Raw genomic sequence first — 19,814 nt, forward strand, 5'->3', positions numbered from 1 at the left:
ATTTTCTGAGACCACATCCCCTCTCTACATTATCAATCTCCCATGTTAATATTATTTGAATGGGGTCATAGTGTATGTTTTAAGCATGAGCATATGCCTTAGCAGATCGATATATGGAAACCCAGCATAGCGGGATTCCCTTTATCTTCTCACTCACATAAACCAATAATCCGCATAGCGATTTCTGCAATTTAATTAATCAGGCCCATTTTCAGAAATACTTTTTTCAGGAATGATGACAACATTCTTCCACTAGAGGGTAGCACACAACAACCATTCAGTTTCTTTGCTGTTGGTAGGGTCGTTGGTAAGGTTGTTGGTCTCATAGGTTATACAGTAATTTTCACATTCTTTTGCCAACATACAAATAACACTGCTGACAAACATGGAAATGGGAATAACAAATATGTTGAAAAATATGGTTAGATATTTATAAACAGTAAAGGTGTGGTATTGTAAAGATGGTACTCAGAATATACTTTATTTTCTTACCCATTAGATACCCTGTGATGTTTTAAAGCAATTCCTTTTTGTTTAATAAAGATATAAAAAACAGAGACTGTTACATTAAATTGGCACTAAACTCTGGTTTACAAGATAAAACACGCCCCCCTCTGTAGGCATCCGCCCCTCAAACGCGCCCATCATGAAGAAATCCACCCCTTGCAGACTTGCATGAGCATCAGGAGCGTGTGGCACAATGTGGGCTATTGTGCGCAGGCGCCGTCTACAGCTGATCGTAAATTCAGATGTACGGAGGCTTTTGGCGGCTCCGTACTGCGCAAGCGATGCGCATGCGCAGTACCGGGCGGGCATTATTCGACAGGGGGCTCTGCCCATGTAAACAAGGCAGATCTCTGTTCTGACAGGGGGAAGGGATTACTTTTGTGTCCATCACTGTCCGACTGTCCACCACAATATCGCAGTCCCGCTATAAGTCGTTGATGGCTGCCATTACTAGTATAAAAAAAGATAAATAATTCCAGTAGATATCCCATAGTTTGTAGACGCTATAACTTTAGCGCAAACCATTCAATATATCCTTTTACCAAAAATATGTAGCAGAATACACATTGGCCTAAATTTATGAAGAAATATTATTATTATTATTATTTATTTTTTATTAAATATGTTTTTAATAGTAGAAAGTAAAAAATAATGTTTTTTTTTTTTTAACTGTCTTTTTTTGTTTAGGGCAACAAATAAAAAACGCAGTGGTGATCAAATACCACCAAAAAAATGCTCTATCTGTGGGAAAAGGGACGTAAATTTTATTTGGATAGAGTATTGCATGACCGCGCAATTGTCAGTTAACCACTTAAGCCCCGGACCATATTGCTGGTCAAAGACCAGAGCACTTTTTGCGATTCGGCACTGCGTCGCTTTAAATGACAATTGTGCAGTCGTGCGACGTGGCTCCCAAACAAAATTGGTGTCCTTTTTTGCCCACAAATAGAGCTTTCTTTTGGTGGTATTTGATCACCTCTGCGGTTTTTAATTTTTGCGCTATAAACAAAAATAGAGCGCCAATTTTGAAAAAAATTTATATTTTTTACTTTTTACCATAATAAATATCCCCCAAAAATGTATATATATAAAAAAAAAAAAATCCTCAGTTTAGGCCGATGCGTATTCTTCTACATATTTTTTGTAAAAAAAAATCGCAATAAGCGTTTATTGATTGGTTTGCGCAAAAATTATAGGCCCAGATTCACGTAGATAGGCGTAAATATAAGCAGGCGTATCGTATCGTAGTTACGCTACGCCGCCGCAACTTAGAGAGGCAGGTCCTCTTTTTACAAAGCACTTGCGTATAAAGTTATGGTGGCGTATCGTAAATGTGCCGGCGTAAGTGCGCCTAAATCAAATGAGGAACAGGGGGGCGTGTTTTATGTAAACTAAGCATGACCCCACGTAAATGACGCTTTTTTCAACGGCGATGCTCAGTATCACAACGAATTTTCAAACTAAATTACGCCCGCTCGATGCCTAGACAACGTGAACGTAACTTACGCAAAGCCCTATTCGCGGACGTTTTACGCAAACGACGTAAACGACGAAAAATTCGATGCTGTCCCGACATCCATACTTAAAGCGGGGGTTCGCCCAAAAATAAATTTTTAACATTACATTCAGCCGAGTTGTCCCCGTACATACCATATTTCACCGCCGCTTCCGGGTATGTCTTCTGCGGGACTGGGCGTTCCTATCTGATTGACAGGCTTCTGACTGTCGCATACTACGCGTCACGAGTTGCCGAAAGAAGCCGAACGTCGGTGCGCAGGCGCCGTATAGAGCCGCACCGACGTTTGGCTTCTTTCAGGAACTCGTGATGCGCTGTATGCGACGGTCGGAAGCCTGTCGATCAGATAGGAACACCCAGTCCCGCAGAAGACATACCCGGAAGCGGCGGTGAAATACGGTATGTACGAAAAAAAAAAAACTCAGCTGAATGTAATGTTAAAAATTTATTTTTTTGGTGAACCTCCACTTTAACATTGCGTATGCCTCACTATAGCAGGGGTAACTTTACTCCGGTCCGACGCCTTACGCAAACGATGCATATAGATACGCTGGGCGAACGTACGTTAGTGAATTGGCGTATCTACCTAATTTGCATATTCTATGCGTAAATCTACGGAAGCGCCACCTAGCGGCCAGCGTAAATATGCAACTAAGATAGGACGGCGTAAGAGACTTACGTCAGTCGTATCTAAGCAAAAATCCGGGGTATCTTGCTTTCTGGATACAGAAAAAAGATACGCCGGCGCATCCTAGAAGTTACGCGGCGTATCAACAGATACGCCAACGTAACTTCTTTGTAGATCTGGCCCATAGCGTTTACAAAATAGGGGATAGTTTTATGGCATTTTTATAAAAAAAATATTTTTTACTAGTAATGGTGGCGATCATCGTTTTTTTTTCCGGTACTGCGACATTATGGCGGACACTTCTGACACTTTTGACACATTTTTGGGACCATTGGCATTTTTCATAGCGATCAGTGCTATAAAAATGCATCGATTACTATAAAAATGCCACTGGCAGGGAAGGGGTTAACACTACGGGGCGGGGAAGGGGTTAAGTATGTTCCCTGGGTGTGTTCCAACTGTAGGGGGGTGGACTCACTAGGGGAAATGACTGATCGCCGTTCATACATTATATGGACAGACGGTCAGGCATTTCTCCCTGACAGGCCCAGGAGCTGTGTGTTTACACACACAGCTCCCGGTTCTCGCTCTGTAACGAGCAATCGCGGGTGCCCGGCGGTGATCGCGACCGCCGGACACATGCGCAGGGAGTCTCTCGCCCTTGCAAGGCATCGTGTCCCTATATTGAAGAACAAGGGTCTCTTCCCCACAAGAAGGCGAGGAAGTTTGCGGGGGGGACAACTTATTGGAATTTTAAATAAGTGGTCTGTGATATCAAGCCCGCAGGGGAATGAGTACATGATGTATACCCAGGGGCGTACCTAGAGCATTTGGCACACAGGCGGATCCTATATCTGGCACCCCCCTACCTTAAAATGTAAAAACACCCCACTGTGCCCCCTGCATAAATCTGTATCCTTCAATATATTTTTGTCACTACTGTGTACCCCTCTCCACAACTGCACCTCAGGACCCCTTTACATTACACAGCACCCTGCACCTCTAAACCCCTTTACATTACACAGCACCCTGCACCTCTGAACCCCTTTACATTACACAGCACCCTGCACTTCTGAACCCCTTTACATTACACAGCCCTTGTACCTCTGGACCCCTTCACATTACACAGAACCCTGCACCTCTGAACCCCTTTACATTACACAGCACCCTGCACTTCTGAACCCCTTTACATTACACTGTACCCTGTACCTCTGGACCCCTTTACATTACACAGGCCCTGCACCTCTGGACCCCTTTACATTACACAGCCCCTGCACCTCTGGACCCCTTTACACAGCCCCCGCACCCCTGGACCCCTTTACATTACACAGCACTCTGCACCTCTGGACCCCTTTTTATTACACAGCACTCTGCAACACTGGACCCCTTTACATTACACAGCACCCTGCACTTCTGAACCCCTTTATATTACACAGCCCTTGCACCTTTGGACCCCTAAACATTAGACAGCGCTCTGGACCCCTTGTATGTTACACAGACACCCCCTAACAGTTATGGACCCCCTGCATGTTACACAGACCCCCTACAGTGCAGACACCCCCCCCCCCCCCATTCGGTACAGACCCACCCCCCTACAGTACAGATTCCTCTCCATTTAGTAAAGATCCCCCCCTTTCAGTACAGATACCCCCCATTCAGTACAGTTCCCCCCATTCAGTACAGATTCCTCCCATTCAGTACCATAATGTACCTCAGATGATCGGGACATGCACAGACGGCACTAGTGGACTGGTTGGGTCCCCTCCCCCTGTGTAGACATACAGAAAGAGGGGGAGGTGGGGCGCTTCACTCTGCTTGGCTGTGCTGAGACTGATCAGAGCCGCGACCATGGAGAGAAGGGCGGGATCCGACAGGCGTCACTCCGGTGCGGCTCGCACCCCCCGCAAATCCACTACCTCAGGCTCTCTTCGCGTGGGGCGCCCCCTCAGTGTGTGGCACCCAGGGCAGCACACCCCCCCGCCCTCCACCGCCCTCCACCGCCCTCCACTTAGTACGCCACTGTGTATACCTCCTGTTACTCATTGCAAAAAATAGGTTAAAAGGTAATAAAACACCCACACTTTTCAGCCAGGGTGCCTTGAGGTTTCTTCAGGGGTGCCTTGGAAAAATGCCTAAAAACTTCACAAAAATTGTATACAAGCCGACGGGTGGATGAAGCTTGCCTTTTATTTATACAAAGCCACAGGTTTTCATTGTGTATCATTACGACCTTCTAGCTGCCGACCTCCAAACGACCAATGATATCATGAGTTGTTTGACTCTCCCTTGCCTCGTTCCATCAACTTTGGGGTCACATTAGCTAACTGATAGAGAAAACCTGAGGGAGAAGAGAAACATTGGAATACTAATCAGCAGTGGCAGCTGGTGCTCAAAATTTTTGGGGGGGCGCAAAGAAAAAAAAAATTGCAGTCTCACTGTGCCCAAACGCAGCCACTGTTACATGCCATCAAACGCAGCCACTGTTACATGCCATCAAACGCAGCCACTGTTACATGCCATCAAACGCAGCCACTGTGCCATCAATTTGCACCACTGTGCCATGCCATCAAATGCAGCCACTGTGCCATCAATTCGCACCACTGTGCCATGCCATTAAACGCAGTCACTGTGCCATGCCATAAAATGCAGTCACTGTGCCATCAATTCGCACCACTGTGCCATGCCATTAAACGCAGTCACTGTGCCATGCCATCAAACGCAGTCACTGTGCCATCAATTTGCACCACTGTGCCATGCCATTAAACGCAGTCACTGTGCCATCCATTGTCACCACTGTGCCATGCCATTAAACGCAGCCACTGTGCCATCCATTGTCACCACTGTGCCATCCATTGTCACCACTGTGCCATGCCATTAAACGCAGCCACTGTGCCATCCATTGTCACCACTGTGCCATGCCATTAAACGCAGCCACTGTGCCCTTTAATGGTCGCCGCTGTGCCAATTGTCCCCACTGTGCCCTGTAAATTGCTTTCTTTCCCCCCCCGCCCGGCACTTACCTTTACTGGTTTTAGGCATCCACGTCCCACGGTGTCTTCTCCCGCCCTCGATGACTGACAGGCGTCTCAGCCAATCAGGTTACCGGTAGCCAGAACCGGCCAACCTGATTGGCTGAGACACCTGTCATCTTATTCAAGGGGCGTACAGTCGGTGCGCTCCGAGAATAAGCTTCCGGGACCCGAGGGCTGTATTGGGAAAGCCTATCAGAGCTGTTGGCTCTGATAGGCACTTCCGTACAGCCAACCAGCTGGCGTTATTCAGATGGCCGGACATTGAGCGCCGACCATCTGAATAACAGCGGCAGCGGCGAAAATAACATAGATTCGTGCAATGCATGAATCTATGTTATTTGACTCAGTGGCGGTGAGAGCCAGAGGGGGCGGCGCTCCAGCGCCCTCTATGGACGAACCGCCACTGCTAATCAGTACCAGTTTGCAAAAGTGTATTTGCTTTGGAAAAATAAATCATCTAATGTTGGGTGTCCTACATGTGTGGATGTTGCTGCATTATGTTAACCTATTAGAATAGTTTTTACATTTTAGAATGGGGTGCCCCGAGACTGTTTATAATTTTAAAGGGTGCCTCGAGACTGTACATCATTTTGGAGGGTGCCTCGAGACTGTACATCATTTTGCAGGGTGCCTCAGGACTGTACATCATTTTGGAGGGTGCCTCAAGACTGTACATCATTTTGGAGGGTGCTCAAGCAGGGTCGTCTTTAAGGCAGGGCAAAAGGGGCTGCTGCCCTGGGCCCTGTCATTGTTGTGGGGCCCAAAGCAGCTGCCTCATACTTGCCAACTATCCTGGTTTAAATTCCCTTCTCCCTTGATCTTTTAGTCCTTTGCTGTGCCCTGGTATCTCAGTGTGAAGTGCTGCTACTAATGCAGTACAGCTCTGCCCTATTGTTGTGTACAGATGACTCACCTCCAGACCTTGTGTTTACATGTAAATAACCATAATTCAGATTTAAATATAGGCATGATTCATATGTAAATAGCGGCATGAATCATATATAAATAGCTGAGGCTGGCGGCATTCATATTTAAATAAAGGCAGCATTCATATGTATATCTGTAACAGCTCAGGTGAATGGAGTGAACCACAACTGCGGTTAGCAAGGATTTCAATCCACTTCCTTATGTGAGAATTCAGTATTGGACCCCAGGCGTCACTCCACAGACTCCCTGAAACCTGGACACATTATTCAGACTGGACTGTGGCCACCCCAACTTAGGCGTGCCTGGGCACACCCTAATAACCCAGTGTACTGCAGATTCTCTCTGCTGCCTAGGTTGCACACACCCAGGGCCGGTGCTAGCGCAAGGCAACATGGGCACTTGCCTTACGGCGCCAGGGAACAGGACGGAAAATTGACAGTATCACTGTGTCAGTGTCTCTCTCGTCTCTGTGAGTCCCAGGATTACACACAGCAGGCATCTCCCGCTGTGTGTATTGGAGCTTAGTGTGAAAACTTTGGCCGCGCTGTGAGAAAAGTCCCGTCCTCTTCCTAGATCGGCTCGTGTGATAGGCAGAACAATGCGTCTATCACACAAGCTGATCTCCTGGGACTTTTCTCACAGCACGGCCAAAGTTTTCACACTAAGCTCCGATACACACAGCGGGAGATGCCTGTTGTGTGTGAAGGGTAGAGGAGGAGGGAGGGAGGGAGGGAAGGAGGGAGGGGAGCGCTGCAGCCACACTGGCAGTGTGTGTGATAAATTCTCTCTCATGTCATGCTGCCCCGGCGGCCCCTCCTCTCTTCTCGTCCATCCCCATTGGCTGCCAGGTAAATGCTGTGCCCCAATGTGCTCCAATATGCCCCAATGTGCTCCAATATGCCCCGATATGCTCCAATATGCCCCGATGTGCTCCAATATGCCCCCGATGTGTGCCAATATGCCCTGATGTGCGCCAAGTGCCCCGTGCTCTGATGTGTCACGTGTGCTGATGTGTCCCATGCCCTGATGTCCTGTGCCCCAATGTCATGTGCCTTGATGTGCTGTGCCCTGATTTACTGTAACATGTGCCCTGATGTGCTGTGCCCTTTACCCTGATGTGGCCTGGTGTGCTGTACCCTGATGTGCTTTGCCCTGATGTTCACTGTGCCCTGTGCCCTGATGTTCACTGGGGGGGGGGGGGGGGTGGGCGTCAAAATGCACCTTCGCCTGAGTTGGCAAAAATCCTTGCACCGGCCCTGCACACACCTACAGTAAGAGGTGATCTGTGGACTCAGATGTAAGGGGTGCTCTGTGAAATCAGATGTAAGGGGTTATCTGTGGACTCAAATGTAAAGGGTGATGTGTGAACTCAGATGTAAGGGATAATCTATGGACCCAGATGTAAGGGGTGCTTTGTGGACTCAGATGTAAGGGGTGATGTGTGGACTCAGATGTAAGGGGTGCTCTGTGGACCCAGATGGAAGGGGTGCTCAGTGGACCCAGATGTAATGGGTACTCAGTGGACCCAGATGTAAGGGGTGCTCTGTGGACCCAGATGTAAGGGGTGCTCTGTGGACCCAGATGGAAGGGGTGCTCAGTGGACCCAGATGTAAGGGGTGCTCTGTGAACCCAGATGTAAGGGGTGCTCTGTGGACTCAGATGGAAGGGATGCTCTGTGGACTCAGATGTAAGGGGTGCTCTGTGGACTCAGATGTAAGGGGTGCTCTGTGGACTCTGATGTAAGGGGTGCTCTGTGGACCCAGATGGAAGGGGTGCTTAGTGGACCCAGATGGAAGGGGTGCTCAGTGGACTCAGATGTAAGGGGTGCTCTGTGGACTCAGATGTAAGGGGTGCTCTGTGGACTCAGATGTAAGGGGTGCTCTGTGGACTCAGATGTAAGGGGTGCTCTGTGGACCCAGATGGAAGGGGTGCTCTGTGGACTCAGATGTAAGGGGTGCTCTGTGAAATCAGATGTAAGGGGTTATCTGTGGACTCAGATGTAAGGGGTGATGTGTGAACTCAGATGTAAGGGGTGATCTGTGGACCCAGATGTAAGGGGTGCTTTGTGGACTCACATGTGAGTCCACACATCACCCCTTACATCTGAGTCCACAAAGCACCCCTTACATCTGGGTCCACAGATCACCCCTTACATCTGAGTTCACACATCACCCCTTACATCTGAGTCCACAGATAACCCCTTACATCTGATTTCACAGAGCACCCCTTACATCTGAGTCCACAGAGCACCCCTTTCATCTGGGTCCACAGAGCACCCCTTACATCTGAGTCCACAGAGCACCCTTTACATCTGAGTCCACAGAGCACCCCTTACATCTGAGTCCACAGAGCACCCCTTACATCTGAGTCCACTGAGCACCCCTTCCATCTGGGTCCACTAAGCACCCCTTCCATCTGGGTCCACAGAGCACCCCTTCCATCTGAGTACACAGAGCACCCCTTACATGTGAGTCCACACATCACCCCTTACATCTAAGGGGTGCTCTGTGGACTCAGATGGAAGGGGTGCTCTGTGGACCCAGATGGAAGGGGTGCTCAGTGGACCCAGATGTAAGGGGTGCTCTGTGGACCCAGGTGTAAGGGGTGCTCTGTGGACTCACATGTAAGGGGTGTTCTGGGAAATCAGATGTAAGGGGTGCTCTGTGGACGCAGATGTAAGGGTGCTCTGTGGACTCTGATGTAAGGGGTGCTCTGTGGACCCAGATGGAAGGGGTGCTCAGTGGACCCAGATGGAAGGGGTGCTTAGTGGACCCAGATGGAAGGGGTGCTCTGTGAACCCAGATGTAAGGGGTGCTCTGTGGACTCACATGTAAGGGGTGCTCTGTGGACTCAGATGTAAGGGGTGCTCTGTGGACTCAGATGTAAGGGGTGCTCTGTGGACGCAGATGTAAGGGGTGCTCTGTGGACTCTGATGTAAGGGGTGCTCTGTGGACCCAGATGGAAGGGGTGCTCAGTGGACCCAGATGGAAGGGGTGCTCTGTGGACTCAGATGTAAGGGGCGCTCTGTGGACTCAGATGTAAGGGGTGATGTGTGGACTCACATGTAAGGGGTGCTCTGTGGACCCAGATGGAAGGGGTGCTCTGTGGACCCAGATGTAAGGGGTGCTCTGTGGACTCAGATGTAAGGGGTGCTCTGTGGACCCAGATGTAAGGGGTGCTCTGTGGACCCAGATGGAAGGGGTGCTCTGTGGACTCAGATGTAAGGGGTGCTCTGTGAAATCAGATGTAAGGGGTTATCTGTGGACTCAGATGTAAGGGGTGATGTGTGAACTCAGATGTAAGGGGTGCTCTGTGGACCCAGATGTAAGGGGTGCTCTGTGGACCCAGATGTAAGGGGTGCTCTGTGGACTCAGATGTAAGGGGTGCTCTGTGGACCTAGATGGAAGGGGTGCTCTGTGGACTCAGATGTAAGGGGTGCTCTGTGAAATCAGATATAAGGGGTTATCTGTGGACTCAGATGTAAGGGGTGGTGTGTGAACTCAGATGTAAGGGGTGATCTGTGGACCCAGATGTAAGGGGTGCTTTGTGGACTCAGATGTAAGGGGTGCTCTGTGGACCCAGATGTAAGGGGTGCTCAGTGGACCCAGATGTAAGGGGTGCTCTGTGGACCCAGGTGTAAGGGGTGCTCTGTGGACTCACGTGTAAGGGGTGCTCTGTGGACTCAGATGTAAGGGGTGCTCTGTGGACGCAGATGTAAGGGGTGCTCTGTGGACTCTGATGTAAGGGGTGCTCTGTGGACCCAGATGGAAGGGGTGCTCAGTGGACCCAGATAGAAGGGGTGCTCTGTGGACTCAGATGGAAGGGGTGCTCTGTGGACTCCGATGTAAGGGGTGCTCTGGAGACCCAGATGGAAGGGGTGCTCAGTGGACCCAGATGGAAGGGGTGCTCTGTGGACTCAGATGGAAGGGATGCTCTGTGGACTCAGATGGAAGGGGTGCTCTGTGGACGCAGATGTAAGGGGTGCTATGTGGACTCTGATGTAAGGGGTGCTCTGTGGACTCACATGTAAGGGGTGCTCTGTGGACTCAGATGTAAGGATGTAAGGGGTGCTCTGTGGACGCAGATGTAAGGGGTGCTCTGTGGACTCTGATGTAAGGGGTGCTCTGTGGACCCAGATGGAAGGGGTGCTCAGTGGACCCAGATGGAAGGGGTGCTCAGTGGACCCAGATGGAAGGGGTGCTCTGTGGACCCAGATGGAAGGGGTGCTCAGTGGACTCAGATGTAAGGGGTGCTCTGTGGACCCAGATGGAAGGGGTGCTCAGTGGACTCAGATGTAAGGGGTGCTCTGTGGACTCAGATGGAAGGGGTGCTCTGTGGACTCCGATGTAAGGGGTGCTCTGGAGACCCAGATGGAAGGGGTGCTCAGTGGACCCAGATAGAAGGGGTGCTCTGTGGACTCAGATGGAAGGGGTGCTCTGTGGACTCTGATGTAAGGGGTGCTCTGGAGACCCAGATGGAAGGGGTGCTCAGTGGACCTAGATGGAAGGGGTGCTCTGTGGACTCAGATGGAAGGGATGCTCTGTGGACTCAGATGGAAGGGGTGCTCTGTGGACGCAGATGTAAGGGGTGCTATGTGGACTCTGATGTAAGGGGTGCTCTGTGGACTCACATGTAAGGGGTGCTCTGTGGACTCAGATGTAAGGATGTAAGGGGTGCTCTGTGGACGCAGATGTAAGGGGTGCTCTGTGGACTCTGATGTAAGGGGTGCTCTGTGGACCCAGATGGAAGGGGTGCTCTGTGGACTCAGATGGAAGGGGTGCTCAGTGGACCCAGATGGAAGGGGTGCTCTGTGGACCCAGATGGAAGGGGTGCTCAGTGGACTCAGATGTAAGGGGTGCTCTGTGGACCCAGATGGTAGGGCTGCTAAGTGGACTCAGATGTAAGGGGTGCTCTGTGGACTCAGATGGAAGGGGTGCTCTGTGGACTCCGATGTAAGGGGTGCTCTGGAGACCCAGATGGAAGGGGTGCTCAGTGGACCCAGAGGGAAGGGGTGCTCTGTGGACCCAGATGGAAGGGGTGCTCAGTGGACTCAGATGTAAGGGGTGCTCTGTGGACCCAGATGGAAGGGCTGCTCAGTGGACTCAGATGTAAGGGGTGCTCTGTGGACTCAGATGGAAGGGGTGCTCTGTGGACTCCGATGTAAGGGGTGCTCTGGAGACCCAGATGGAAGGGGTGCTCAGTGGACCCAGATGGAAGGGGTGCTCTGTGGACCCAGATGGAAGGGGTGCTCAGTGGACTCAGATGTAAGGGGTGCTCTGTGGACCCAGATGGAAGGGCTGCTCAGTGGACTCAGATGTAAGGGGTGCTCTGTGGACTCAGATGGAAGGGGTGCTCTGTGGACTCCGATGTAAGGGGTGCTCTGGAGACCCAGATGGAAGGGGTGCTCAGTGGACCCAGATGGAAGGGGTGCTCTGTGGACTCAGATGTAAGGGGGGCTTTGGTGAAACCCCCTTACATCAGCGTTCCATTGCCATGTGCCGCTAAAGTGTTCGGGTTTGGTTTGAAGAAAAGGTGGCAGCCCTACTGTAAGTACAAGTTTAAAAAAATTACATTAATTCCACTTTAATATCATCTTTTATATTTTACCAAAAAAAAAATCGTATGTATTGTGTTTTTTTTGCATTAAAATTCAATAAAGTGTATTTTTTCCCAAAAAAATGCATTTGAAAAACTGCTGCACAAATACTGTGTGATATAAAAAATTGCAACACCCACCAATTTATTCTCTAGGGCCTCTGCTTTTTAAAAAAATATATATGTTTGGGGGGTTCTAATTTTCTAGCAAAAATAAAAATAAATGTATATATTTTTTTTAACCGCTTAAGGACCGCCTAATGACGATATACGTCGGCAGAGCGGCACGGCTGGGCAAAAGAACGGACAGGTACGTCCCCTTTAAGAGCCCAGCACGCACGCCAGTGTCCCGCGATTGGGTCACAGAGCTGAAGAAGAGGTAAGTGTAAAAAAAACTTTCCCCGTTCTTTCTAGTGAGAGTGTCACTGATTGTCTGTTCCCTGTCATAGGGAACGATGATCAGTGATGTCACACACCAAGCCACGCCCCCACATAGTAAGAATTACTCACTAGGGCACACTTAACCCCTTCAACGCTTCCTACAGGTTAACCCTTCACTGCCAGTGTCATTTTCACAGTAATCAGTGCATTTTTATAGCACTGATCGCTGTAAAAATAACAATGGTCCCAAAATGGTGTCAAAATTGTCCGATGTGTCCGCCATAATGTCACAGTCACGTTAAAAATCGCTGATCGCCGCCATTACTAGTAAAAAAAAAAAATATTAATAAAAATGCCATAAAACTATTCCCTATTTTGTAGACGATATAACTTTTGCGCAAATCGATCAATAAACGCTTATTGTGATTTTTTGTACCAAAAATATTTAGAAGAATTCATATCGTCCTAAACAAAGGAAAAAAATGTTTTTAATATATTTTTTGGGGATATTTATTATAGCAAAAAGGAAAAAAATATTGGGGTAGATTCAGGTACGTGCGCTTCTTCTTACGGCGGCGCAGCGTATCGTATTTACGCTACGCCACCGTAACTTACAGGAGCAAGTGCAGTATTCACAAAGCACTTGCTCCGTAAGTTGCGGCGGCGTAGCGTAAATGGGGCCGGCGTAAGCGTGGGTAATTCAAATGTGGAAGGGGGGGCGTGTTTTATGTAAATGTATGATGACCTGACGTGATTGATGTTTTTTACGGACGGCATAGCTTCCAAGTACGGCGCAACGACGTATTGGTTTTGACGTGAACGTAAATTACGTCCAGCCCTATTCGCGAACGACTTCCGCAAACAACGTAAAAAATTCATATTTCGAAGCGGGAACGACGTCCATACTTTACATTGACTGCGCCTCCTAATAGCAGGAACAACCTTACGCCGAAAAAGCCTAACGTAAACGACGTAAATAAATTGCGCCTGGCGTACGTACGTTTGTGAATCGGCGCATCTAGGTAATTAGCATATTCTACGCCGACAACAACGGAAGCGCCCCTAGCGGCCAGCGGCAGAATGCACCCTAAGATACGACGGCGTAAGAGACTTATGCCAGTCGTATCTTAGGCTAATGTCGGCGTATCTAGCTTTCTGAATACAGAAAGTAGATACGCAGGCGCAGATTTTAATTTACGCGGCGTATCTATGGATACGCCGGCGTAAATTCTCTCTGAATCTATCCCTTTTTTTTTTTTTTTCAAAATTTCGCTCTTTTTGTTTATAGCCCAAAAAAATAAAAACGGCAGAAGTGATCACATACCACCAAAAGAAAGCTCTATTTGTGGGGGAAAAAGAACGCCAAATTTGCTTGGGAGCCATGTCGCACGACCGCGTAATTGTCAATCAAAGTGACGCAGTGCCGAATCGCAAAAAGGGGCCTGGTCCTTTAGCAACAAAATGGTCCGGGGCTTAAGTGGTTAATGTAAAAGAGAGGCCTGGTGTGGAAGTGTTTCATTTATATTTTTGTATAGGGGGGTTCCTTGTACAGGGGTATAGCTCCCTATGAATCCTGGGTCCTGGTTGCAGGTGACATGTCCAGGTTTCCTATCACAGTGTATTGTGATCACACAGACAGGACACGTGAGTGGTGCGTGTATCACATCATTGTTCTGGGACACGGGAATATTCCTCTGTGCTCAGCAAACACCGGAAGTTCATGTCGTTCTACTGGCGGAAGTAGGCTGTGCCCCTGTATTTACAGCACGGAAAGATGGCAATGAGACCGGGAGCCGGGGGTGCCGGCAGTGGCAGGTGTGTAGACACTTCATATACACGGGGGGTTTCCATAGACGGTGGGGTTTGTGAGGACATGTGCTCAGGTGGTGTCAGGAAGGAGCAGTCCTATCACATAAGGTGGCGACACAGACAGGACCATACGTAGTAGGTTGAGGGGAGCAGTCATTGATGTGCATCTAATAGATTGGCATATGCTAAGAGCCTGTCTGTGAAGCACACATCTCTTAATAAAGTTTTATTAGGAAATGTAATGTTTGTTTTTTCCTGCAGTTAGAAGTATGAATGACTCTTCATAGTTATTATAGCTGACAGGGGGCTCATTATACGAGGGTGCAGGATAATGAAGTCATAACCATGGCAGCCAATCAGATTCTACTATGTCATTTCCTGTTTTCTATGCTATTGTCTTTCCTCTGTTGCTTTTGTTTCATCCCCTCCAGTATTTTACATTAATCTCATTATACAGTGTAGAATTTACAGCCCTCTTAGGTCTCATTCACACCATCTGTGTAGAAGGACGCAAGGGCATGTAGAAAACCATTGTTTACTGTGTGTTCTGTTCACGCCACAGCTTTGATTGTTTGTTTGTTTGTTTATTTTTTAAAGCAACACAATCAAAAGGACTAAAAAAAAATGTAAACAATGCAAAAAAATTATCTGTCACGCTGCCCCTACACAATTGCATTTTAGTGTGAACAAATCCATAGGCTAGATATAGATTATTATTATTATTATACAGGATTTATATAGCGCCAACAGTTTGCGCAGCGCTTTACATCAGATGTGTGTCTAAACCTGCCGCTCCTCTGAGGAGTGATCCACGATTTGTGGGTCACTTTTTAGAGGCAGTTGACAGGTAGTGACGGGGCAATGTGACACCTCACTGTCTTGTTTTATCCCTAAAAGGCAAAAGCGATTTGCTGGGCAATTTTCAGTGTTTCCATTTCGCAACATGTTTTTTTTTTTTTTTTTCGCGGCATGCAGACACCCCCGTCTGTTGCAGCATAAAGCGATTGTAAACACTGGTCCGTTGCGCTTCCATTGTGGTGTTCAAAATTTTGCTTGCTCCTAGAGCTGCGCCATTCTGGGGAAAATAAGAAACGCAATTTTTTTTTTTTTGCTTAGAATAAAGATCACGATTCTCGCACCGTAACATCTTTCACATTATATAAAAAAATAGGATAACTTTACTGTTTTTTTTCCTCCCTTTTTTTTTTGTTTTTTTATTCATTAAAGTGTATTTTTTTCCCCAAATACTGTGTGACATAAAATATTGCAACAACCAACGTTTTATTCTCTAGGGTCTCTGCTAAAAAACAAAAAAAATTAACGTTTGGGAGTTCTAAGTAAGTTTAAAAAAATATGGATTTTTAACTTGAAACCAACAAGTGTCAGAAAAAGGTTTATAGCCAGATTCCGAGAGAGTTACGCCGGCGTATCAGTAGATACGCCGGCGTAACTCTGAATCTGCGCCGTCGTAAATTTAAGTGTATGCTCAAACTGAGATACGCTTAAATGTTGCTAAGATACGACCGGCGTAAGTCTCCTACGCCGTCGTATCTTAACTGCATATTTACGCTGGCCGCTAGGGGCGTGTATGCTGATTTACGCCTAGAATATGTAAATCAGCGAGATACGCCTATTCACGAACGTACGCCCGGCCGTCGCAGTAAAGATACGCCGTTTACGTAAGCCGTTTTCAGGCCTAAAGATATTCCACCAAAAAGATGGCGCAGCCAATGTTAAGTATGGACGTCGGACCCGCGTCGAATTTTAGATTTTTTATGTCGTTTGCGTAAGTCGTCCGTGAATGGGGCTGGGTGTAATTTATGTTCACGTTGAAACCAATAAGTCTTTGCGCGTAATCTGGAGCATGCGCACTGCGATATGTCCACGGACGGCGCATGCGCCATTCGTAAAAACCGTCAATCACGTCGGGTCAAGATTCATTAGCATAAAACACGCCCACCTCTTCACAATTTGAATTAGGTGCGCTTAGGCTGGCACATTTATGCTACGCCGCCGTAACTTAGGACGCAAGTGCTTTGTGAATACAGCACTTGCCTCTCTAACTTACGGCAGCGTAGCGTATATGCGATACGCTACGCCTGCCTAACGTTAGGCTCATCTACCTGAATCCAGCTATTAGTCTTTAAGTGGTTAAACTTCCCTCATTTACAGTCTGAAGTTCATTCTAAAGAACAAAAGTTACAATGTTTAGAGTTAGCTCAGCCACTGTTGTGATACTTGGCATACTGTCTGTGTTTTTTTTTTTTTTTTGACAGCTGTCTTGAGCAGAGAACTCTGCAAAAAATGAGGAAAATGCTTTGTTAAGATCGCAATCTTGATTCTTAATGATTAATTGTACAGCTCTACTTGCTGCATTTTTGGTCAGTTAAAAAAAAAAAAAACGCAGCTTCCCATTGAAAACGCAGCAAGAATACATACAATAACACAGGGCTCGACAAATCCCGGGCGCTAGGTCGCCATGGCGACTAGAAATAGGGTCCTGGCGACTTGAATTGGAAGGGGGCAAAAAAAAAAAAAAAAAATTTTTTTTTTTTTTTTTTTTTTTTTTTTGAGCTGGGGCCATCTGGTGGTGAGCCGTTGGTATTACAAGTTATTACCACCAGATGTGAGCTGGCGCCATCTGGTGGTGGCCGTTGGTATTACAAGTTAAGCATTACAAGTTAAACAGCAATTCTAATGTTGTTTTTCACTGCCATCTTCTTCCCTCTAATTAGAACCCCCAAACATTATATATATTTTTTATCCTAACACCCTAGAGAATAAAATGGCGATCGTTGCAATACTTTGTCACGCCGTATTTGCGCAGCGGTCTTACAAGCGCACTTTTTTTGTGAAAAAATGACACTTTTTTTCATTAAAAAATAAGACAAAAGTAAAGTTATCCCCATTTTTTTTTTTATATTATGAAAGATAATGTTACGCCAAGTAAATTCATACCCAACATGTCACGCTTCAAAATTGCGTCCGCTCGTGGAATGCTGACAAACTTTTACCCTTTAAAATCTCCATAGGCAACGTTTAAAAAAAATCTACAGGTTGCATGTTTTGAGTTACAGAGGAGGTCTAGGGCTAGAATTATTGCTCTCGCTCTACCAATCGCGGCGATACCTCACATGTGTGGTTTGAACACCGTTTACATATGCGGGCGCTGCTCACGTATGTGTTCGCTTCTGCGCGCAAGCTCGTCGGGACGGGGCGCGTTTTCTGGCTCCTAACTTTTTTACCTGGCTCCTAGATTCCAAGCAAATTTGTCAACCCCTGCAATAACACACCCATGTTACTGTTTTGATGCAGGTTTTGAGTCGCATGACCTATGTCAAAATTGCAGCAAAGTCATGTCACTGTAAAGTTGTGACAAAATCGCGTGTGTTTTCGGTGCCATTTTTTTTTTTGAGCCTTTTCTTTTATCGACACAATACCGATGACGCCATTTTCAGCTGCTGAAATTTCGGTGTCTCCCTCTAAAGTACTAGGTGTTATTTCTGTCTGCTGTCTACTTCCTCTGTGATCGGCAGGAGTCACTTCTGTCAAGTTTTCCCTGACATCAAGAGGCAAAAAGGTGACAGGGGAGGGAGCTGCAGCACACAGCCTGTAATTGACAGCTACAGCTCTGTTGCTGTGTGAAGGAGAGTGTGACCCTCCCGTTAGCTGTGAGAGTCCTCTTGGTGTAACTGTAGCTCCCCGCCCCCAGCTTTGTGAGTCTGTGAAAAATCCCTTTCATCTTCCGAGTTTAGGATGTACAGGACAAATGGCTGCAGATGAACAGGTACAAGGAGGAGGATTTGTTTCATTTCCGTGTATCACCTGAGGCCAGACATTTCACTGTGTGTGTGTGTATATGTATATTAGAGGTCGACCGATATATCGGCTGGCCGATATATCGGGCCGATATTCAGTCATTTTGGAGAAATCGGCATCGGCCGATTATTATCCAAATGTGGCCGATATTTAGCAGATCTGCATCAGCAGAGTGTGGAGAAGGAAGGAGGAACATGGGGTTCCCCCTCCCTTCTCCACACTGTCTGCAGAGCAGTGCCGTGTGTGTGAAACACTAAGGAGATAGAGAATGGAGCTGTCGGACTGATGTCGGGGTGGGCGGGACCCGGGGTGGGCGGGACTCAGCTGTCCAACACCAGCCAATGGGATGAGATCATTGGCTGGATAGCTGCCCACCCCGGGTCCCGCCCACCTCCAACATCACGATGAATCTGAACTCCTCTCTCTCTCTCTGCTCTCACAGTTTCACAGCACATAATGTAGCTGAATGTGTGAAACAGTTTCACATGGTGCTGCAGAGACAGAGGAGCTCAGATTCATCGTGATGTTGAAGGTGGGCGGGACAGCATTCCAGCCAATGATCTCATCCCATTGGCTGGTGTTGGACAGCTGAGTCCTGCCCAACCCGGGTCCCGCCCACCTTCAACATCACAATGAATCTGAGCTTCTCTCTCCGCTCTCTGCAGCACCATGTGAAACTGTATAGAGAGAGTTTTACACATCAGCTACATTATGTGCTGTGAAACCTGCTAATGCCAACCAGCCAGTGTCACCTGCCAATGCCATCCAGCGCCACCTGCCAATGCCAACTAGTGCCACCTGCCAATGCCAACTAGTGCCATCTGTTAATGCCATCCAATGCCATCTACTGCCATCCAGTGCCACCTGGCAGTGCCATCCAGTGCCACCTGCCAATGCCATCCAGTGCCACCTGCCAATGCCATCCAGTGCCACCTGCCAATGCCATCCAGTGCCAACTAGTGCCACCTGCCAGTGCCAACTAGTGCCATCCAGTGCCACCTGTCAGTGCCAACTAGTGCCATCCAGTGCCACCTGCCAAGGCCATCCAGTGCCACCTGCCAGTGCCAACTAGTGCCATCCAGTGCCACCTGCCAGTGCCAACTAGTGCCACCTGCCAAGGCCATCCAGTGCCACCTGCCAATGCCATCTGCCAGTGCCAACTAGTGCCATCCAGTTCCACCCACCAGTGCAAACTAGTGCCATCCAGTGCCACCTGCCAATGCCAACTAGTGCCACCTGCCAATGCCAACTAGTGCCATCTGTTAATGCCATCCAGTGCCACCTGTCAATGCCATCCAGTGCCACCTGCCAGTGGCAACGCCATCCAGTGCCACCTGCCAATACCATCTAGTGCCATCCAGTGCCACCTGGCAGTGCCAATGCCATCCAGTGCCACCTGCCAATGCCATCCAGTGCCACCTGCCAATGCCATCCAGTGCCATCTGCCAGTGCCAACTAGTGCCATCCAGTGCCACCTGCCAAGGCCATCCAGTGCCACCTGCCAAGGCCATCCAGTGCCAACTAGTGCCATCTGCCAGTGCCAACTAGTGCCTGCCAGTGCCAACTAGTGCCATCCAGTGCCACCTGCCAAGGCCATCCA

At 48.1% G+C, this 19,814-nt stretch overlaps 1 protein-coding gene across 3 annotated transcripts in view; it reads left to right on the forward strand.

Moving 5' to 3' along the window:
• Nucleotides 1-14,308: 14,308 nt before the first annotated feature.
• SYNRG (synergin gamma) overlaps nt 14,309-19,814 on the forward strand; it is a 108,794-nt gene continuing 103,288 nt past the window's right edge. For all 3 annotated transcript variants that reach the window (XM_040337815.1, XM_040337816.1, XM_040337817.1), the window contains exon 1: nt 14,309-14,401. In XM_040337815.1, the coding sequence (XP_040193749.1) occupies nt 14,361-14,401 (41 nt within the window). In that variant the 5' untranslated portion in view covers nt 14,309-14,360. The remainder of the gene's footprint in view (nt 14,402-19,814) is intronic.

Source organism: Rana temporaria, chromosome 2 (genome assembly GCF_905171775.1).
Source record: "Rana temporaria chromosome 2, aRanTem1.1, whole genome shotgun sequence".
Lineage (NCBI taxonomy): Eukaryota > Metazoa > Chordata > Amphibia > Anura > Ranidae > Rana > Rana temporaria.